At 46.5% G+C, this 23,080-nt stretch overlaps 1 protein-coding gene across 1 annotated transcript; it reads right to left on the bottom strand.

The window, feature by feature from the left end:
• Positions 1-1,339: 1,339 nt before the first annotated feature.
• Positions 1,340-21,729, bottom strand: TRARG1 (trafficking regulator of GLUT4 (SLC2A4) 1). Its single transcript, XM_087883482.1, has 3 exons — positions 20,899-21,729; positions 9,129-9,258; positions 1,340-7,225 (listed from the first exon to the last, which is right to left on the bottom strand). The coding sequence occupies exons 1-3, from the start codon at positions 21,301-21,303 to the stop codon at positions 7,206-7,208; spliced, it is 555 nt and encodes a 184-aa protein (XP_087739608.1). The 5' UTR covers positions 21,304-21,729; the 3' UTR covers positions 1,340-7,205.
• Between the last annotated feature and the right edge of the window lie 1,351 nt (positions 21,730-23,080).

Here is a 23,080-nt window from a genome sequence, read left to right as displayed (position 1 = left end):
TCAAATCCAAGTAAGGGTATGGCTAGCTGATGAGAGCTAAATAGCTTGAAATAGATCTATACTAGTCTCCCTTTATTTCTTTATCAGCAAAAAATAAATTAGATAGATAGATAGATAGATAGATAGATAGATAGATAGATAGATAGATGATAGAGATATATATAGATATTTTTCTTTCAGCCAGGTTTTTCCTACTTAAATCAAGATCTTTATAAAGATCTTGATTTACGTAGGAAAAACCTGGCTGAGAGAAAAATACACATAAAGACCTACGAAAAGAGAATAAAATAAATATATATATAGATATAGATATATATAAATTTTTAAACTTTGTATTAAATTTTGTTTTAAATGCCTCTACAGGCTGCTTGACTCTGTTTTATTTATTTTTTTTCCTCCCCTGTGTGGAAACTGCAGCTTCTCCAATTGTGGTTTGTAGCACCTGGAAAATCCCAGGCAGTGAAAATGCACCTCAACATCAGGGAAATACAATTCAGGAGGGAGAAAATAAATAAATAAAACAATGAATAATAGAATAGATTGAACAACCATTTGATGGAGATGGCACAGGGTGTCCTCGATTTACGGCCAGAGGCGAGCCCAAAATTTCCGTTCCTAAGTGAGGCACTTGTTAGGTGAGTTTTGCCCCGTTTTACGACCCTTCTTTGCCACCGTTGTGAGTGATGCTCCGCAGTTGTTAAATGAATTATGTGGTCGTTAAGTGAATCGGGCTTTCCCCATTGATGTTGCTCATCGCAAAAGGGGATCGTGTGACTCCGGGACACTACAACCGTTGTAAATGTGTTGTTAAATGAATTATGCGGTTGTTAAGTGAATCGGGCTTTCCTCAGTGACATTGCTCGTCACAAAAGGGAATCGCGTGAGCCCGGGACACTACGACCGTCATAAATGTGAGTCCGTTGCCACGCTTCCGATCACGACCACGGGGATGATACTGCTGCCATGGTCATAAGTGTGAAAAACGGTCCTAAGTCACTTTTTTCAGTGCCGTCGTAACTTTGAGCGGTCACTAAAGGAACGTTTTTTAGGTCTGTATAAGATCTCCTGTCATGGGCAGGGGGTTGGACTAGAAGACCTCTAAGGTCCCTTCCAGCCCTAGGATTTTATATTCTAACCTTAAGGAAAGGCAATGTCTGAGAATAAAACAAATCAGGTGTCTAGGAGTTTGAAATGTTGGTTTGTTGGTTTATAAAAGTTGTAGGCCGACCATTTTTACCTCAGGATAATTTTTTCCCCGTTTATTTCTGTCGTTTATTTTATTTTGGGCCCAGTATGGACACCGATACAAACTCAAGCAAAAAATCAATTTTTGGTGGTGTTTTTTTTTCTTAAATTTTTTATTTTATTCCCCATCATGCCAAGAAAAATAAAGGAAAAAACAAAAACACAACATGATCTCTTGCAAAAAATGGAAGACACAAAACCCATTTTGTCCCCAGGAAAGTCTCTCTCATCATTAACACACCCACACCCACACCGTTTTTGTCATCCTAAATGACAAAAATCAAATTGGCTGCAAGGTTTCTGGAACTGGGGAGGACGCTGCAGTCGCAGCTCCTCAAACACAGGGGTCTAAGGTCAAAAAAGTCAAAATGGCGCCCACGCTAGTGCAATCCAGCCTCTCACAGCTCCATTGCTTAGGTGCAATTACATATCTGAGGCATGTAAAAACAGGAGGTGTTTTGTTCCTATGGTGATGGCGGCCATCTTGACTTTTCTGACCAGATCCCCATGAAGGGTCAAGAAAATGCATGCAATGCCTCCAAATGAGACGGACTGTATCCAGTACACGAGGTTTGAACCCTGAGCAAAGGGAAGATGCAGGGATGGGAAGAGGTGAACGGTGAGGTTGCCTCTGCTAATGAAATTAACATTTGATTAATCTCAAAGTCCCTCTCGATGAAATACATTAGGGGTGTCCAGCCATGGCAACTGTAAGACCTGTGGACTTCAATTCCCAGAATTCCCCAGCCAGCTTGTTTTAAGATGGGAGGACTTCAATTCCCAGAATTCCCCAGCCAGCTTGTTTTAAGATGGGAGGACTTCAACTCCCAGAATTCCCCAGCCAGCTTGTTTTAAATGGGAGGACTTCATTTCCCAGGATTCCTTAGCCAGCTTGTTTTAAGATGGGAGGACTTCAACTCCCAGAATTCCCCAGCCAGCTTGTTTTAAGATGGGAGGACTTCAATTCCCAGGATTCCTTAGCCAGCTTGTTTTAAGATGGGAGGACTTCAATTCCCAGAATTCCCCAGCCAGCTTGTTTTAAGATGGGAGGACTTCAACTCCCAGAATTCCCCAGCCAGCATGCTGAGTTGAAGTCCATCCCTCTTAAAAGCATGCTGGCTGGGGAATTCTGGGAGTTGAAGTCCACAGGTCTTAAAGTTGCTAAGATTAGCCACCCTTGCAATATATCAAGTCAGCTGTAAAATCGTCTTGCAACGAGTATTGAAAAAAACGGTCCTAGGTAGAGTATTTCCAGCATTTCCTGGTACAAAAAAAAATTAAAATTTAAATCTTCCTGAAATCAAACTGTGATCATCAGGAATTATCCACATTGTGCAGGATACTCGTGGTCTGTCCCGTCTTCATTTTCTGTGGCCCACTTTCTGGATCTCAACATCTGGATGGGCTCCAGACCTATCCATGCCTGCCTCGGTTTAGTTTCCAAGATTCGCCGGCATTCCAGGAAGTCCTTGACATACGACTGTAATTGAGCCTGGCCACTACAGTTGTAAAATCATCATGGGACATTAAATTTTATAACCTGTTTTTTTTTTTTTTGCAAAGGTCTTTAAGTGGAATGTGGCAGTCGTAAAGTGTGAACCCATCGTTCACTACGGGATGATTTTTTTGCCGGAAAGCAGTAGTAAACATGAATAAGTCGAGGACTTCCTGTAGAATAAAGCAAGCCGAATGTAAGGAAGGTTGCAGCTAATCCTGGAGAATATTTTCCAAATGGTTTTGTCTGCATATTTGAATCTTGGAAGATCTACATCCAATATCATGACGGTGAACAAAGGCGCATCTGATTGGACGTAGCAAAAGGCTCAAAAGGCAGCTGGGATTCAACAGGAGTCCTCGACTTACAACCACAGGGCAAAGTTTCCATTGCTAAGCGAAACAGTTGTTAAGTGAACTTTTACGTCCTGGTTTTACGTCCTTTCTTGCCATGGTCGTTAAATGAAGCGCTGCAGTGGCTAGTAACCCGGTTGTTGAGTGAAACTGGCTTCCTTGCTTGTCAGAAGGTCACAAAAAGGGGGATCACATGACCCCCGGGGGGGGGCACTGCCACCGTCATAAATACGAGTCAGTTGCCAAGCGTCCGAATTTTGATCACGTGACTGTAGAGAGGCTGCAATGGGTGTAAGTGTGAAAACAGTCATAAGTCACTATTTTCAGTGTTGTTGTAACTTTCAACCGTCGATAGATGAACTATTTCAAATGAAGGAATGACCTGTAGTAAACTCGTAGTAGGCATTACTATGTAGTAGCCCCAAGCCTCTGCGCCGATGAGTCAACAGTTCGGCCAAAACTCCTGAGTAATTTTTCCAGGCGAGGCTGGACGTCGTTCTCCCATCCGAATGAGGGAGCCGGCACGGAGGAATTGGCTGACGTTTCTGCAAACTTCTTACTAATGTATTATTGGACACTAAAGCCGGTGTAATCCACTCTCACGCAAATGGACTGAGTGGCAAGACTTCTCTTCCGGCGACTCAATGCAGCTTCTTGGCGTCTGGGTGATGGATGAGCGTAAAAGGTCTACTCGGAGCTTTGGAAAGCCAAGGCTTACAAGCTGTAGCAACTACATAAAGTGCCCGCCTCTCTCCAACAGAATAACAGGCTTGGAAGGGACCTTGGAGGTCTTCTAGTCCAACCCTTTGCTCTATGCCATTTCAGACAAAGGACTGTCCAATTTCTTCTTAAAAACCTTGAGATGGAGAAGGGAGGAGGGAGGGAGGGAGGGAGGGAAGAAGGAAGAAAGGAAGGAAGGAAGAGAGGGGTAGAAGGAAGAGGGGGAAGGAAAAGGAAGGAAGACAGATGGAGGGAGGGAAGGAAGGAAGGAAGGAAGGAAGAGAGGGATGGAAGGAGGAGGGGGAAGGAAAAGGAAGGAAGACGGAGGGAGGGAGAGAAGGAAGGAAGGAAGGAAGGAAGAGAGGGATGGAAGGAGGAGGGGGAAGGAAAAGGAAGGAAAACAGAGGGAGGGAGGGAAGGAAGGAAGGGAGGGAGGGAGGAAGGGAGGGAGGGAGGGAGGAATAGAAGGAGGAGGGGGAAGGAAAAGGAAGGAAGACAGAGGGAGGGAGAGAAGAAAGGAAGGAAGGAAGGAATAACAGTCTGGGAAGGGACCTTGGAGGTCTTCTAGTCCAGCCCCTTGCTCAAACAGGAGACCCTATGGTACCATTTCAGACAGGTGGCAGTCCAGCCTCTTCTTAAAAACCTCCCATGATGGCGAAAGAAGGAAGGAAGGAAGGAAGGAAGGAAGGAAGGAAGGAAGGAAGGAAGGAAGGAAGGAAGGAATAGCAGAATAACAGAGTGGAAGGGACCTTGGAGGTCTTCTAGTCCAGCCTGCTGGCTGAAGCAGGAGACCATACGCCCTTCCAGACAAATGGCTTCTTAATTATCCAGCGTACATCCGCACGAATGATGGTTTCCGTCAAAAGCCTCTTTACAGATGTTGCTGTATTACCCCTGCTTGTCTCTTCCAGCAGCCCTCTGAATTTTTCCTCCTTATATTCCTCCCTTTTGATGCTGCTGTTCCTTGTCTTTGGATTTTCTTCCCTTCTTTGGCAATTTCCATGTTTTTCTCTTTCTGACTTCCGATTTGCTTCCTTTCTTCACGTTCTGCCATCTCTAGTCGGTCATCCTTAACAACTGCTTTGAAGTTCGTTGTGCAATTTCTCTGCACAAACCAGCTTCAGGATTTGAAAGAACATTTTCATGCTATCAATGAAGGGACATATTTGTAGCTCAGGGTTGAAATGTGGAGTCCTTGGTGCTCTCTGAGCCTGGTGGTTTCTTTGCAGACGTCTCATGACCCAACTAGGGAACATGATCAGTGCTAGACGGGAGGAGGAAGAGGAAGACGATGACGACTGTGGGGTCCTTAGTGCTCTCTAGGCTTGGTTGTTTGCCTGCAGGCGTTTCATGACCCAACTAGGGAACATCATCAGTGCTAGAAGGGAAGGGGGTTTGGAGGGAGAAGGAGGAAGAGGAGGAGGAAGAAAAAGAGGAAGAAGAGTGTGGGGTCTCTAAGTGATGGTGGTTTTCTTGTAGACATTTCATGACCCAACTAGGGAACATCATCAGTGCTAGAAGGGAGGAGGGTTTGTGGAGAGGAGGAAGAGGAGGAGGAAGAAGAGGAGGAAGAGGAAGAGGAGGAGGTGGAGGAGGAGGAGGACGACCACCTTGGTGTTGAGGTTGGTAGTTTTCTTGGAGACGTTTCATGACCCAACGAGGGAACATCATCAGTGCTAGCATCAGTAGTGCTGCTGATGTTACGTAGTTTTGGGTCATGCAACTTCTGCAAGAGAACAGCCAAGCCCAGAGACCACCAAAGCCCCCTCATTTCCATGCTATCTTTGCAAAAATTTGGGTTGTGTAGACTCCAACAGGAAATTATTTGTGTCTACAAAACGGGCGCAGTCTTAAAAGAACAAAGAGCCTCCGAATCTGCTTATTTCCCCCTTCTCGTCTCCTGTCGTATTTCCAGATTTTCATAAAGCGTGCATAATCTCTAAGTCCTTCCAAAGATGCTGACCATGCCACGCTCAGAATGAACATTAGGAGGGTGTGAAAAATCGAGAAAACAGCACACGAAGGATGTGGCAGCCCAGATAACCAAACATTTACAGGGAAATTATGGTTTAACCAAGAGAGGGATATCTTGGGATTTGTTTAAAAGCTACCCAGCTGGATAAATTCGATTTGCAGGTATAATAATTGGTCCCCGAAGGGCTGTTCCGCTGAAGGGAATTTGATTTCTCAAACAACAATCAAACCTGTGTAACTTTTCAAAGGAGCTGTTTTGCCCATATCGTAAAAGTCTTCGTTACGGTTTAATTCTCCACCTAAGGTTTTTTATTTTTCCCTCTCCCTCCCCGCAGTTAAAATATAAAATAAGTGAGTCGGATTCTTTGCTTCTTTGCAAAATAAATTCTCTTTGCAAAATGAATTCTCTTTGCAAAATGAATTTCCCAGGTTCCAAATATTTTGGGGAGGGGGCTTAGGTTTGGATTTCACAGAATAGATCGGCAGTGGCTAGGCGTAATTTATTGTTCAATTCTTTCGGAGCTGTTGCAAAATTTCCTCTCTTTTTTTTTTGGGTAAACCTCTCCTTCTTTTGCTGCATCCAACCTCACCCTGGGCTCTTTTGCAAAGTTTTTTTTTTTTTTTTGCGTAAATAATTATGGGGTGCCATTATTTGATATCCCAGCCGGATCCCGAAGGACCCTGGGTGAACTTAAGACGGGCAAAACAGAAGCGAAGGGACACAGATGTTTCGAGGTGGATGGAGGCAACCACCAGCTCTTATTTGGGTGCAAAACAACGTTAACCCCAACAACGGTTTTCCTACCGGCGTGCAAATGGGTGTTTTAAAAAAATCTAAAATACAACATTCCCAACAGGGTTTTCCATCCTTTGTGGAATCCATCGGGAGAGGAAGAAGAGAGGATTAAGTCCATCGTGCATGCTTTGAAGGATCTCAATAGGGTTTTCCCTACTCAGAAGTTCTTCGTTCTTCTCCCCAGTAAAGAAGGAGGTTGATTTTTTCCATCGAGGGGGTCGAAACGGTAGAAAACCCCCACATCGTGGTCCACGATATAGAAAAACCAGCCCTTGTTTCTCTTAAGAAGGTGCCAACCTCATCCTGAGGGTCTCCTTCGCTTCTGGGGAGGGGGGCAATCCTTCTCTTGAAAGGAGGCTCAACTCAACAGCTAGGCAAGATGTCCTCCTCCCCATGGACAGAAGAAGATCTCGCTGCTTTGACCGCTCGGTCTTCTCCGGAAATGGAAACCGTGGGGCTCCGAAAATCCACGGGACGAGGCAAGGACACACACATACATCACTGCGCCAGCTGTCCGGCTGAAAAAGTCACATCTGTCTGCCACCGAAGTCTCCACGGAGAGGTCCCCACCAACTGTGCAAGTTTGCACGCTCACATCCGGCTGTGCCGTCCTCCGTCCGTGCTAGTTTCGTTTAAAGAGCCCTAGAGAAAGAAAGGAAAGGCAGGTTGGTCCGAGGAAAAGTCCCTTATAGGACGTTCCTCGCTTTACGACCGCAACGGAGGCCTGAAATTTCCATCAAGCGAGAGAGTTGTTGAGGGAGTCTGGCTGCATTTTAGGATTTTTTTGTTGTTGCCACCGTTGTTAAGGGGATCACTTCCGTTGTAAAGAGAGCCGCACGGTTGTTAAGCGAAGCTGGGCTTCCCCCGTGGACTTTGCAGCTCAGACGGTCGCAACGGGGGATCATGCGATGTGACCCCCGGGGACACTGAAACCGTCATTAAGTACATGCCGGTTGCCAAGCGTCTCGATTTTGATGACGTGGCCACAAGGATGGGGCAACGGTCATAAGTGTGAACAGCAGTCATAAATCAGTGCCGTGGCAACAGTAACAGAGCTGGAAGGGACCTAAGAGGTCATCTAGTCCAACCCCCTGCTCTCACAGGAGCCGTATACGAGGGATTCGAACCGCCAACCTTTCTGATCGACAAGCTCAGCATTTTAGCCACTGAGCCACATGACTTCACCAAAAATTGATATTTTTTTTAGCTCTTGGGAGTTTTTACATTTGGGTTGGTTCTTTCCTGTCCTCACTTAGAGGTTATTAAATCAGTAAAATAAAAAATTGCATTAAGGGGATTGTACTCGATTTACAATGGTTCGTTTAGTGACTGTTCAAAGTTACAACGGCCCTGAAAAAAGGGACTTAGGACCGTTTTTCACACTTATGACCGTTGCAGCATCCCCAGTCACACAATTTACATTCGGATTCTTGACAACGGACTCACATTTATGCCGATAGTAGCATCCTGGGGTCCCTTTATTCCCCCTTTTGCAGCCTTCTGACGAGCAAAGTCAATGGGGGAGGGGGGGAGAAACCAGATTCGCTTAACGACGGTGTGACTCATTTAACAATTGCAGGGTTTCGCTTCAACAACGGTGGCCAGAAAAATGGAGCAAACGCACTTAACAAATGTCTCACTTAACGGCGTAAATGTGGGGCTCCATAGTGGTCGTAAGCTGAGGACTACCTGAAGTGAAAAGAATCCAGATTTTCCTTCGGAGGCAACTGGGGGGCCTTGGCTGAATCCAGCAGCCCCCTCAAATTCTCTTCCCCTAAGATAGTTTAGATCAATGTTTCTCAACTTTGGAAGCTTGAAGATGGGTGGACTTCAACTCCCAGAATTCCCCAGCCAGCGCTGCTTTGAATTGGCTTTCATGCCTAAAGCGGGACTAGAACTCCCAGTCTCCTGGTGATTGGCTCAAAATCACCCAGCTGGCTTGCATACCTAAGGCGGGACTAGAACTCCCAGTCTCCTGGTGATTGGCCCAAAGTCACCCAGCTGGCTTTCATTCCTAAGGCAGGACTAGAACTCCCAGTCTCCTGGTGATTGGCTCAAAGTCACCCAGCCGGCTTTCATACCTAAGGTGGGACTAGAACTCACGGTCTCCTGGTGATTGGCTCAAAATCACCCAGCCGGCTTTCATGTCTAAGGCGGGACTAGAACTCACGGTCTCCTGGTGATTGGCTCAAAATCACCCAGCTGGCTTTCATTCCTAAGGCGGGACTAGAACTCCCAGTCTCCTGATGATTGGCTCAAAATCACCCAGCTGGCTTTCATGCCTAAGGCGGGACTAGAACTCCCAGTCTCCTGGTGATTGGCTCAAAATCACCCAGCCGGCTTTCATGCCTAAGGCGGGACTAGAACTCCCAGTGTCCTGGTGATTGGCCCAAAGTGACCCAGCCAGCCTAAGGAGGGACTAGAACTCACATTTCCTAGCCTGGTGCCTTCACCACTAGCCCAAACTGCCTCTTTTGATAGAAAGGAAACTCAGTCAAACCCCCCAAGTGTGGCCTATGGGTGGGGGGAAAGGAGGTCTCCTTACCTGCAGCATTTACTGCACAGATGATGATGATGGCCGAGCCCAGCACGATGGACAGGATGCTGAGGAACCTGGCCACACGGCCCAGGCGCTGCGCTCCGTCCACGTCCCCTTGGAGGTTGCTGTTCCTGGACTGGTGGGAAGAGAAGAGAGGGAAAACGGAAAGTTTGGGAAAGAGAGGGACTTCCAAGGTCATCCAGACCAACAGAGACGGTTCTTTCTTTCTGGGAAAGTTCCATAAAAAGAATCTTTGAAGATCTCCCTTGGGAGGGAGGGGGCGGTTTGATGATGAGGGAGAGAGAGGGAGGAAGATAGATAGATAGATAGATAGATAGATAGATAGATAGATAGATAGATAGATAGATAGATAGATAGATAGATAGATAGATAGATTAGATAGATAGATGATAGATAGATAAGATAGAGAGAGAGAGAAAGAGATAGATTAGATTAGGTAGGTAGATAGATAGATAGATAGATAGATAGATAGATAGATTAGATAGATAGATAGATAGATAGATTACATAGATAGATAGATTACATAGAGAGAGAGAGAGAGAGAGATTAGATTAGATTAGATTAGATAGAGAGAGAGAGATAGAGAGATTACATAGATAGATAGATAGATAGATAGATAGATAGATAGATAGATAGATTAGATAGAGAGATGATAGATAGATAAGATAGAGAGAGAGAGAAAGAGATAGATTAGATTAGGTAGGTAGGTAGATAGATAGATAGATAGATAGATAGATAGATAGATAGATAGATAGATTAGATTAGATTAGATAGATAGATAGATTACATAGAGAGAGAGAGATTAGATTAGATTAGAGAGAGAGAGAGAGAGATTACATAGAGAGATAGATAGAGAGAGAGAGAGAGAGAGAGATAGAGAGATACTGGTAGATAGATTAGATAGATAAGATAGATAGATAGATAGATAGATAGATTACATAGATAGATAGATTACATAGAGAGAGAGAGAGAGAGAGATTAGATTAGATTAGATTAGATAGAGAGAGAGAGATAGAGAGATTACATAGATAGATAGATAGATAGATAGATAGATAGATAGATAGATAGATTAGATAGAGAGATGATAGATAGATAAGATAGAGAGAGAGAGAAAGAGATAGATTAGATTAGGTAGGTAGGTAGATAGATAGATAGATAGATAGATAGATAGATAGATAGATAGATAGATAGATAGATAGATTAGATTAGATAGATAGATAGATTACATAGAGAGAGAGAGATTAGATTAGATTAGAGAGAGAGAGAGAGAGATTACATAGAGAGATAGAGAGAGAGAGAGAGAGAGAGAGATAGAGAGATACTGGTAGATAGATTAGATAGATAAGATAGATAGATAAGATAGATAGATAAGATAGATAGATAGATTAGATAGATAGATAGATAGATAGATAGATAGATTAGATTAGATAGATAGATAGATTACATAGAGAGAGAGAGATTAGATTACATTACATAGAGAGAGAGAGAGAGAGATTACATAGATAGAGAGATAGATAGAGAGATAGAGAGAGAGATAGATAGAGAGATAGAGAGATACTGGTAGATAGATTAGATAGATAAGATAGATAGATAGATAGATAAACAGATAGATAGAGAGACAGACAGACAGACAAACAGATAACAGAAGAACCCACAACATCTGGTGGCCAGCTGTTCCACTGGTTAATTGTCCTCACCGTTAGGAAGTTTCTCCTTAATTCCAGGTTGCTTTCCTCCTTGATTAGTTTCCATCCATTGCCCTTCCTTCCTTCCTTCCTTCCTTCCTTCCTTCCTTCCTTCCTTCCTCCTCCATCACTGGAGGTTTTTAAGAAGAGATTGGACAGCCCTTTGTCTGAAATGGTGTAGGGTCTCCTGCTCCCTTCCAACTCAATTATTCTACTATCCTTCCTTCCTTCCTCCTTCATTTCTTTCTTTCATCTTTCTTTCTTTCCTTTCTTTTTTCTTTCCTTCCTTCCTTCTTTCTTTCTAGAATTATAGAACCCTAAGGCTGGAAGGGACCTTGGAGGTCATCTAGTCCAACCCCCCACCCAAGCAGGAGTCCCTACGTCATTTTTGACAAATGGCAGTCCGGTCTCTTCTTGGAAGCCTCCAGGGATGAAGCTCCCACAACTTCCGAAGGGAACTTCTCTTCCATCGGTTGATTGCTCTCACTTTCAGAAAAATTCTCCTTATTTCCAAATTAGATAATAAAAGTCTTGGTAGTACAGTGGTCTAAGGCACCTTGTTATTAAACTGGTTATTAAGACCAGCTGCCTGCAATTTCTGCAGGTTCGAATCTCGCCAGGCTCAAGGTTGACTCAGCCTTCCATCCTTTCTAAGGTGGGTAAATTGAGGACCCAGTTTGTGGGGGCAATAAGCTGACTTTGTATAAATATACAAAAGTATGAAGGCCATTGCTTAACGCAAAGAGCCTGTAGTACAGTGGACTAAAGCACTGTTATTAACATCTGCTGCTTGCAATTACTGCTAGTTCGAATCTCGCCAGGCTCAAGGTCGACTCAGCCTTCCATCCTTTCTAAGGCGGGTAAAATGAGGACCCAGTTTGTGGGGGCAATAAGCTGACTTTGTATAAAATATACAAAAGGATGAAGGCTATTGCTTAACGCATTGTAAGCCGCCCTGAGTCTCCGGAGAAGGGCGGCATATAAATCTAAATTAAAATAAAAAAAAAGTTTGGAAGTGCATCCTTCCCCTCCACCTTACAGCCCAAGAAATGAGGGAGGGTCTGTTTGGGGACCTTTGCCAGGCCCCTTTTTCCTTCTGTGGGCTCAGCTGCCTCTTTTCTGACCGCTGCCCTCCCTCCGTCTCCCAAGAACCCTTGAAATGGATCCCTGCCAGTGAAGGTCTGCTCCCCAGTGGGATCCTCAAACTCCCAGGCTGCCTCTCTGCAGGTCATTGATCACACTGGCCCAGGTCCCATAATCCACGCCTGGGTACAAGATCTTAGAGTGTCCTCCTCCTCCCCCTCCTCTCCTTCTCCTTCAAGGCTTCTTCATCATCATCGTTCCTCCTCCTCCCCCTCCTCTTCCTCTTCCTTTCTCTTCCTCCTCCCTTCTCCTTTTTCTTCAAGTCTTCTCCATCATTCCTCCTCCTCCTCTCAGCAGACTTCACTCCTTTCTTACACTGATAATGTTACCTAGTTGGGTCATGAAATGTCTGCAAGAACAAAACCAACCTCAGAGTACCCCCCCACCCCCTCCCTGCAAGCCCCCTCCCTTCTACACTAATGATGTTACATGGTTGGGTTATGAAAAGTCTGCAAGAAAACCACCAAGATCAGAGAGCACCAAGGACCCCACAGCCCTCTCCCCCTCCCCCTCCTTCTCTTCCTCTTCCTCCTCCCCTCCCCATCCCCTTCCTCTCCCTCCCCCTCCTCTCCTCCCTCCCCCACTTCCTCTTCCTCTTCCTCTTCCTCTTCCCCCTCCCCCTCCTCCTCCTTCTTCTCCTCCTTCTCCTCTTCCTCCTCCTCTTCTCCTCCCCTCCCCATCTCCCCCTCCTCCTCCTCCTCTTCCTCTTCCTGTTCCCCCTCCCCATCTCCCTCCCCCTCCTCCTTCCCTTCCTCTCCCTCCCCTTCCCTCCCCCTCCTCCTCCTCCTTCTTCTCCTCCTTCTCCTCTTCCTCCTCCTTCTTCTCCTCCTCCTCTTCCTCCTCCTCTTCTCCTCCCCTCCCCATCTCCCTCCCCCTCCTCCTCCCCTTCCTCTCCCTCCCCTCCCCCTCCTCCTCCTTCTTCTCCTCCTTCTCCTCTTCCTCCTCCTTCTCCTCCTCCTCCTCCTCTTCCTCCTCCTCTTCCCCTCCCCTCCCCATCTACCTCCCCCTCCCCCCTCCTCCCCTTCCTCCCCTCCCCCTCCTCCTCCTCCTCCTCTTCCTCTTCGCCCTCCCCATCTCCCTCCCCTCCCCTTCCTCTCTCTCCCCTCCCCATCCTCCTCCTCCTCCTCCTCCTCCTCCTCTTCCTGTTCCCCCTCCCCATCTCCCTCCCCTCCTCCTTCCCTTCCTCTCCCTCCCCTTCCCTCCCCCTCCTCCTCCTTCTTCTCCTCCTTCTCCTCTTCCTCCTCCTTCTTCTCCTCCTCCTCTTCCTCCTCCTCTTCTCCTCCCCTCCCCATCTCCCTCCCCCTCCTCCTCCCCTTCCTCTCCCTCCCCTCCCCCTCCTCCTCCTTCTCCTCCTCCTCCTCCTCTTCCTCCTCCTCTTCCTCCCCTCCCCATCTCCCTCCCCCTCCCCCCTCCTCCCCTTCCTCCCCTCCCCCTCCTCCTCCTCCTCCTCTTCCTCTTCGCCCTCCCCATCTCCCTCCCCTCCCCTTCCTCTCTCTCCCCTCCCCATCCTCCTCCTCCTCCTCCTCCTCCTCCTCTATGGTCCTTTTCCTGAAACTAGGAATTCCACATCCACTAGCTAGTTTTAAATTGGAAACCACAGGCTCCCTGCCTAAGCTGTGAAATCCCAGGATAACTTTCCCTCCGTCGGACTTTTGTTTGGAACTGTTCTACAAAAGTAATACAGAAAGTCCTCGACTTAACCGTCCTTCATTTAGTGACCATTCAAAGTTACATCGGCTGCCGTTTTTCACACCTGCGGCATCCCAGGGTCACGTGATCCAAAATTTCTCTTGCCAAATGAGACGTTGGTTCAGTGAGTTTTGCCCCATTTTACAACCTTTCTTGCCACAGTTGTTGAATCATTGCGGTCGTTAAGCGAGTAACCCGGACGTTCAGTGAATCTGTCTCCCGCCTTGACTTTGCTGGTCAGGAGGTCACAAAAGGGGATCTCCTGACTCCAGGACGCTCACTGCGACCGTCATAAATACGAGTCAGTGGCCAAAGCGGCTGAATTTTGACCACATGACCGCGGTGGTGCTGCAACGGTCATAAGTGTGAACAATGATCCTAAGTCACTTTTTTCAGCGCCGTTGTAAATTCGAACGGTCACTAAATGAATAATTGTAAGTTGAGGACTATCTGTATCAAAAGACCTAAAAAAAGATGTTACCAGAGCTCTGATTTTTTTTACTAAGGCGATGTGAACAATAATCCAAATTATACTAGAATTATTAATCACAATTAAAGAACGAGCATTAGAAATGCCAGTGTTAGGGCCATTAGTATTAGAGTTTGCTTTAGAATGGAATAGAATCACAGGGTTGGAAGGGACCTTGGAGGTCTTCTAGTCCAACCCCCTGCTTAGGCAGGAAACCCTACACGACTTCGGACAAATGGTTATCCAACCTCTTCTTAAAAACTTCCAGTGTTGGAGAATTCACAACTTCTGGAGGCAAGCTGTTCCACGGATTAATTGTTCCAACTGTCAGGAAATTCTTCCTTAGTTCTAAGTTGCTTCTTGTCCTGCCCTTGCAGTCCCTTCTCCTTCCTTCCTTCCTTCCTTCCTTCCTTCCTTCCTTCCTTCCTTCCTTCCTTCCTTCCTTCCTTCCTTCCTTCCTTCCTTCCATAGCATAGCATAGCATAGCATAGCATAGCATAGCATAGCATAGCATAGCATAGCATAGCATAGCATAGCAGAGGGACCTTGGAGGTCTTCTAGTCCAACCCCCTGCTCAGGCAGGAAACCCTACACCACTTCAGACAAATGGTTATCCAACCTCTTCTTAAAAACTTCCAGTGTTGGAGCATTCACAACTTCTAGTGGCAAGCTGTTCCACTGATTAACTTTTTCTAACTGTCAGGAACTTTCTCCTTAATTCCAGGTTGCTTCTCTCCTTGATGAGTTTCCATCCGTTGCTTCTTGTTCTTCCTTCTGGTGCTTTGGAGAATAGGTGGAGCCCCAACTCCTCTTTTTGGCAGCCCCTCAAATATTGGAACGGTGCTATCATGTCCTCCCTAATCCTTCTGTTCACTAATCTAGACATCCCCAATTCCAGCAACCGTTCTTTATATGTTTCATCCTCCAGTCCCTTAATCCTCTTCGTTGCTCTTCCCTGCACCCTTTCCAGAGTCTCCACATCTTTTTTTTTACATCGTGGCGACCAACGATGTCTATTTATGTTTAAATAATTGCTATTCCGTATTTATTCACCAATGTTTCACCTGGTCGTGAGTTGCTTTCCGGATAAGGGGCGAAGGAGCCGTCGTCATCAATTAATATTTATTTTGTTTATTTATTTAATCAATTAATAAATGCAAAGGCCGTTTGGGAACCTTATCATCAACGGCAGAGCACAGAAATCCATTTAGCTAAGTTTGTCTTTTCATTCTCAGCCCTATAATCTCCCCTTTCGTCTCCCACTCTCTGTGTTACACACACACACACAAAGAGCCACACCCTTCGCTCGCCATTATTCCAGAATAACATCTGCCACTTTTGTTGACAGTTGTGAATGGTGTCATGCAAAAAGGATCTTCGTTGCTTTTGCCTTTGAAAATGGCCTGAATGGGTGGGGTTGTGTGTGTGTGTGTGTGTGTGTGTGTGTGTGTGATCTCGCCTTTTTGTGCGTCCCCTCCAGAAAGACAGTAGGCTCTGTCTTTGCATTGGAGGCAGGCAGAGGTGGGGCAGCTTACAATGCTGACAAACAGACCCCCATTGCAAATCTTAATAATAATAATAATAATAATAATAATAATAATAATAATAATAATAATAATAAAAAAAAAAACCACCTTACTCGGAACAGCTTACATCTTCCGACGATACCTTAACAATTCCTAGGTCCTTGGTTAGGACTCGAGCTGCTGAGCTATTAACCAGCCTCAAAGGCTGTGAATCTCACTAAAGATTAAATAATAATAATAATAATAATAATAATAATAATAATAATAATAATAATAATAATAATAATAATAATTTTATTTCTATACCGCCCTTCTCCCAAAGGACTCAGGGCGGTGTACAGCCTATTAAAAACACAAAGCAACATCAGTTAAAATGGTTTAAAATTATTAAATAAATTTGGCTGAATTTTAAAATCCCAGAATTTTAAAACCCAATTTAAAATTGTTATGTTGATAGCCCGGCCTGGCGGAAGAACAGGGTCTTGGGAGGACAGGAGGAATTTGACCTGGATATGCTCAATATCCTTAGCTCCCTGCCTTTCCATCCTGCTTAGTTTTATCCAGGGTGGATAAAAATCAATGATTTTTTTAAAAAAAAATCAAAAAAATCTGATTTTTTTTATTTAAATCGGATTTTTTTTATTTTTATCGAATTTATTTTAATAAAAAACTTTTGGGGTAAAAATCTATCGTTAAGATAGTTTTCTATTTAAGATACATAAATATTTTAGTTTATTCAGCATGAAACGGAGCTTAGTTATGTAGCAGGAGGCTGTATATTCTGCAACACTGGGACGATCGGTCAGTCAACGGTGGGTCAAAGGAGCAGCAGAGATGACAGCTGCTCTTTAACAATTACGATTTAAATCTAGTTGATTTAAATCAAGCCTTTTTACTAGGGATTTAAATCAATCATGATTTAAATCGACTCGATTTAAATCAAATCCACCCTGGTTTTATCTCGATTTTATTTTTAAATTGAAGAACTTTATTGACAGTTTCAATGTTTTCATTCGGCATTTGATTCGACGCCTAAAAAGTGTCGAAGAGATGGGAAGTGCAATCGTTGGTTGTAACAGAAAAAACAGACTTGGAAGAAGGGACCTTGGAGGTCTTCTAGTCCACCCCACTGCTTAGTCAGGAAACCCTATACCATTTGAGACAAGTGGCTATCCAGTCTCTTCTTGAAAACCTCCAGGGATGGAGCGCCCACAGCTTCTAGTGGCCAGCTGTTCCACTGGTTAATCGTTCTAACTATCAGGAAATTCCTCCTTAGTTCCAGGTGGCTTCTCTCCTTGATTAGTTTCCATCCATTGCTTCTTCACCTGCCCTCGGGTGCTTTGGAGAATGGGTGGAGCCCCCCTCCTCTTGGTGGCAGCCCCTCAAATATTGGAAGACTGCTATCATGTATAGAATAAGAGAATCATAGAGTTGGAAAAGGGACCTTAGAGGTCTTCTAGTCCAACCTCAAGCAGGAGGTTGGACCCTATACTATTTCAGTACTATACTATTTCAGAAAAAATGGTTGTCCAGTCTCTTCTTAAGAACCTCTAGTGATGAAGCACCTACAGCTTCTGGTGGCCAGCTGTTCCACTGGTCAATTGCTCCAACAGTGTCAGGACATTTCTCCTTAATTCTAGGTTGCTTCTCTCCTTGATGAGTTTCCATCCGTTGCTTCTTGTCCTGCCTTTGGGTGATCCATCAATCAAAAAATACCACTGAATACAGGAGGCCGGATTTGCTCCCTTATGGAGCTTCATTCCGAAAAGATAACATCTGGCCTTGTCAAAGGCAAAGCTGCCACATCTGGAGCAGGCCGAAAGAGTCCCTTCTCTTCCACGCTTCCGAAATTCAGAGTCCTTTATGCTCCAATTAAAAAAAAAAAAATTAGGAACTGAACTGAGCTTGTGGAGGAGAGCAAAGTATTTTTTACACCATGCAATTTTTTTCAGCCGGGGGAACTGACTGCTACTGAGTGTGAATACGGATCTCCTCTCTCTCGCCAAAGTTCTGCAGATCTTCAGTCTTTCATAAGGGCAACTGTTGAAACTGACCGGAGCTTTGTCAGAGCATTGTAGTATCTGCATCATCCTCTTGAAGCACATGACACACAGGTGTTTGTCCACAAAGCTGCCGGGAAGCAGGAGGAAGGCTGCCTAAAATTTACAGAGTTATAAAAGTTGGAAGGGGCCCCCAGAGATCACCTATCTCAACCCAAAAATATGCTAAGGCATTTCGGAAAGAGGGCTCTATGTTTGAATTACTCTAGGGAAGAGAACAGACAGTTTCATGAGGCAGCTAGTTCCACTGGATCTTATCGCCAGAAAATTCCTCCTAATATCTGAGCTTGGTTGTCTTCTTGTAGATGTTTCATTTCCCAAACTATGTAGCATCATCACAGGAGCACTGATGATGTTAACTAGCTTGGTAATGAAACGTCTGCAAGAAAAAAACCAAGCTCAGAGCGTACCAAGGACCCCACAGTCCTCTTCTTCCTCCTCCTCCTCCTCCTCCTCCTCCTCCTCCTCCTCCTCTTCCTCCTCCTCTTCCTCCTCTTCCTCTTCCTCCTCCTCCTCTTCCTCCTCCTCCTCTTCCTCCTCCTCCTCCTCTTCCTCTTCCTCCTCCTCCTCCTCCTCCTCCTCCTCCTCTTCCTCTCTGCAAACCTTCTAGCACTAACCCTTCTAGCACTGATGATGTCACTTAGCTGGGTCATGAAATGTCTACAAGAAAACAATCAAGCCCAGAGAGCACCAAGGAGCTCACATTACAACCCTGAGCTACAAATATTTTCCTTTATTGGTGAGCTGAATCTACTACACGTTCCTGGTTCGGATCCTGCCCTCCAGGGTGTCGAAGAGCAACACACAGACAAACTCACACTTTTGTGTATGGTGGCGTTGCCTCTTTGTCCTGCCTGCTATCCATCTCCCCACTTGAGAAACAAAGCAAAGAAAACAGATCGAGGGGTACAGCCTGACGGCTGAACCGGAAAAAGCACTCTGCACATGCCTAGGAGGAATACCCCTGAGGATTTATTTCAACAGGGCATCTTCCTAACAGCTTCATCCACACATCGTGTTTAGCCCAATTCATGACTTTAACCTATTTTTTCCAGATTCATGCAAAGATTGCTGAAGGGCAAACAGAAGAAAAGAGGCTGAGTTTGCACAACCTGACAAGCCACCAAAAAAATAAAATAAATAAAACAAAAAAAAACCATGGTTAGGCAAGCATGCTTAGCTTAATATATAATCATCATCAGAATAATGAGCTGGATTCTTTCCATTGACCTGGTTAAATTTGCTGGAGGGAGCCGAGAAGTTCTGGAGTTGAACTGCCTTAATTCTAAGGGAGGTTTTCTAATTCTGTCCTCACTACTCAATTCCCAGCTGTAGTTGGGCAGATCTGGCAGCTTTCTAAGTGAATCCCCCCTCTCCCTCCCTCTCCCCCTTTCTCCCTCTCCCTCTCCCCCTCCCCCTCTCCCCCTCTCTCCCCTCTCTCACCCTTATTTATTTATTTATTTATTTAATTTGTACACCGCCCTTCTCCCAGAAGGGACTCCGGGCAGTGAACAGCCAAAATTAAAAATACATACAATACAAAAGTTAAGATAATTAAAAAGAATTAAATCATTGGCTTCCCAATTTAAAACCCCCAAGTCTATAACTCCGTGTGTTTCGCTGTGCCCTCAAAACCATGTTTGTTCCGCCAGGCTGGGCTATCAATGTAAAGATTTTAATTGGTTTTAAATGGGATTTTAAATTTGGGGTTTTATAAATTGGGCCTATTATTTAATAATTTCAATTATTTTTAAATTTTGTCTGTCTTTGTGTTTTTAATTAGGCTGTACACCGCCCTGAGTCGTTCGGGAGAAGGGCGATATAGAAATAAAATAAATAAATAAATAAAATAAATAAATATAAAATTTAAAATCCCAATTAATCCCAATTACCCTCTCCCTCTCTCTCTCTCCCTCTCCCCTCCTCTCCCCCTTTCTCCCCTCTCCCTCTCTCCCCTATCTCTCTCCCTCCCTCTCTCCCCTCTCTCTCCTCCTCCCCCCTCTCTCACTCTGCCCCCTCCCCCTAATCTCCCTCTCCCCCCTCCCCCCTCTCCCTCCCTCCCTCTTCTTCTCCCCCTCTCTCTCTCACTCTCTCATTCCCTCTCCCTCCCCCTCTCTCCCCCCTCCCTCTCCTTCTCCCTCTTTTCTTTTCCCCAAAACCGCAAAATCGGCAGAAATGGAAGTTATCTATCACATTATTTGAAATCAATCAGCGGAAAGCCCATCACATTTCTCCAGAATAAAAGCCAACCCCTCCTCCCCCACCCTCTTTTATTTCCTCAACCTCTCCTGCCGGGAAGAAGTTGAAGATTTTAAAGAGATATTTTCATCTCTCTGCCTTTTTGAAAAGAATCTCGCTTTCCGATTATCTCAAAGAGTTTTGCCTGAATGGAGGGGGCCCCCTAACCGGGCTCTCCCTTTTAAAAGATGAACAGAGTTGGAAGGGACCTGGTAGGTCATCTAGTCCACCCCCCCAAGCAGGAGACAACTGCCTACACCATGTCTGACCGGTGGCAGCCCAGTCTCTTCTTGAAAAGCCTCCAGGGATGAAGCTGCCACTCAAAGCTCCTTTGAGCCTCTCTCTCACCAGCGCTGCCTTAGGAAAACTTGGCTGTTTTGGCAACTTCTGCTTTTAAAAAAGGTTTAGTTCGAAGGGTCGAGTCACATCCTCTCCCCCACAGCCCCCGGATTTCGCCTCCGCTACTAACTGGATCTCCCAGCCCGTTTTATAACCCGCCGACTTTAACGCTGCGCTTTTGGGAAGGTTTGGAGAGGTAGTGGGGTACCCCGCTCTCCAAGCCGAGCCTGCTTCAGAAGGCTGGCTGGTTGGGGAAGGGGCTCTCTGCGGTCCTCCTCAAGGGACCCCGCCCTTCTTGAACCCATCCAACTTCTCCTAGATCCCACCTGTCTGCCTTCCACCTGTCCGGATCCCGGGAAGAGCAGCGGCGGCTCCCGATGCGCCCAGGGCGCACGCAAGGGGATGCTGGCGGGGCGGTGGCCCGTGCGCCCTGGGCGCGCGCCGCCTACGCTTAGCAATTTTTTCCCCCTTCTTTCTGAATTAATTCTGGGCGACCCTTTCGCCCAGAGGCGACGACCTCCTAAATCAGAGCGCCCGAATTAAACCTGAAAAAAAAAATTTCTAGTCCTCAAGATTTAGGTTTAAATCCCCCCCTTTCCCACTTACCATGATGGAGAAGACCAAGGCCAGGATGTTGACCGGCCAGATGGGGCAAAAGCAAGAGAAGATGGCCAGAGGCAGGTAATCCGGAGAGCGGCCGGCTTCGGGGAGGTTGGAGGTGGTGGCGGTGGACGAGGCGCGCCCCAGGCTGAGCCGCGACGGGGAGAGCGAGGTGGCCTCCAGCGGCCCCTCCGAACCGGCCCTGTAGAGCAGGCCGTGCCCGTTGGGCTCCATCGCCGCCGCCCCGACGGCAGCCGCCGCCCCGTCCTCGGCCGGGCAGGGCTTGGGGGACGGCGGGCCGCTCCGCAGCAGCTGCTCCGTCTCCTGCGGGGAAGAGGAGGAGGAGGCGGCGGGCGGCGGCGGAGAGCCGGCCAGCGCCTTCTCCAGCTGCGCGTCCGCGTTGATGGCCATGGTGCGGTTCCTGCTGCCGCTGCCCAGCCTAGGCGCCCATCGCTCGGGGGAAGAGAGGGGTTCCCGCCCGCTGTCCAGGTGATGCGCCTCGCTGCTGCGCTGCCTTCCCAGACCTGGTGCTCTTTGCAAAGTTGGAGGGCGTCCCCGGGGCTGCCTGTGCAACGGCTGCCCAGGCCAGCTCTGAGCTCACGAGGAGGAGGAGGAGGAGTCCGCTCTCCCGCTCCTGCCAGCTCTCTGGCTGCCAGGTTGGGTAACATCATCGGTGATAGAAGGGAGGAGGAGGAGGAGGAGTGTGGGGTCCTTGGTGCTCTCTGAGCTTGGGGGTTTTCCTGCAGATATTTCATGACCCAGCTAGGTAACGACATCAGTAATGGAAGGAAGGAAGGAAGGAAGAGAGAGGGAGAAAGAGAGAAAGAAAGAAGAGAGAGAAAGAAACAAAGAAAAAAAGAAAGAAAGAGGGAGGGAGGGAGGGAGGGAGGAAAGGAAGGAAAAGAGAGAAAGAAAGGGAAGGAAGGGAGAGAGAGAGAGAGAAGGAAAGAAAGAGAAAGAGAGAGGGAGGGAGGGAGAGAAATAAAGAAAGAAGAGAGAGAGAGAGAGAAAAGAAAGAAGGAAAGAGGGAGGGAGGGAGGGAGGAAAGGAAGAAAAAAAAGAGAAAGAAAGGGAAGGAAGGAAGGAAGGAAGGAAGGAAGGAAGGAAGGAAGGAAGGAAGGAAGGAAGGAAGGAAGAAGGAAGGAAGGAAGGAAGGAAGGAAGAGGTGAAAGGAAGTGGAAGGAAGGAAGGGAGAGGGAGAGAAGGAAAGAAAGAAAGAGAGAGAGAGAGGGAGAGGGAGGGAGAGAAAGAAAGAGAGAGGGAGGAAAGGAAGGAAAAAAAGGAAAGGAAGGAAAGAAGGGAGAGGGAGAGAAGGAAAGAAAGAGAGAGAGGGAGGGAGAGAAAGAAAGAGAGAGGGAGGAAAGGAAGGAAAAAAAGGAAAGGAAGGAAAGAAGGGAGAGGGAGAGAAGGAAAGAAAGAAAGAGAGAGAGAGGGAGAGGGAGGGAGAGAAAGAAAGAGAGAGGGAGGAAAGGAAGGAAAAAAGAAAGGAAAGGAAGGAAGGAAGGAAGGAAGGAAGGAAGGAAGGGAAGGGAAGGGAAGGGAAGGGAAGGGAAGGGAAGGGAAGGGAAGGAGGGAGGGAGGGAGGGAGGGAGGAGGATGAGAAGGAAGGAGGAGTCCGCCCTCCTGCCCTTGCCAGCTCTCTGGCCAGCTGGCAGGCTGACTGCTGGGCACTGGCGGGTACCAATGCCTGGACGGCGCAGGAGGGAGGCAGGGACCTCTTGGGCTGGGTGGTGCAAGGGGCAGCTCAATTTGCATGGAAGACTTTGCGTGGAAGTTGCAGGCGAGCTCACTGTCAGTGCAGAGGCCATTCCCAGAGGAGTGCACCCCCCTCCTTCTCCAAAGGGAGTCCACCAAAATTTAATCCGTGGGGTGATTGGTGCTCTCTGAACTTGGTGGTTTTCATGTGGATGTTTCATTACCCAGCTAGGTAACATCATCACGAGAAGGAGGAGGAGAATAATTATAGTATCCTTGGTACTGAAAGCTTCGATTCTTCTTGCAGACGTTTCATGACCCAACTAAGTAACATTATCAGTGCAAGAAAGGAGTGGCGTTTGCTGGGAGCAGAAGGAGAGCAGGAGGAATGATGATGATGGAGAAGAAGACTTGGAGGAGGAGGGGGGAAAGAGGAAGAAGAAGAGGAGGAAGGGAGGGAGGAAGGAAGGAAGGGAAGAAGGGAGGACGGGAG

This window comes from Pantherophis guttatus, chromosome 1 (genome assembly GCF_059756535.1).
Source record: "Pantherophis guttatus breed Tessera chromosome 1, ASM5975653v1, whole genome shotgun sequence".
NCBI lineage: Eukaryota > Metazoa > Chordata > Lepidosauria > Squamata > Colubridae > Pantherophis > Pantherophis guttatus.
This window is presented reverse-complemented; position numbering and strand designations above follow the sequence as displayed.

Coding starts and splice junctions, on each gene's coding strand:
- TRARG1 (XM_087883482.1), bottom strand. CDS start 21,303: ATGGCCATCAACGCGGACGCGCAGCTGGAGAAGGCGCTGGCCGGCTCT. Junction 9,259..20,898: donor CCTTGGTCTTCTCCATCATG/GTAAGTGGGAAA, acceptor TCTTCCCACCAG/TCCAGGAACAGCAACCTCCA. Junction 7,226..9,128: donor CTGTGCAGTAAATGCTGCAG/GTAAGGAGACCT, acceptor TTCTTTCTCTAG/GGCTCTTTAAACGAAACTAG.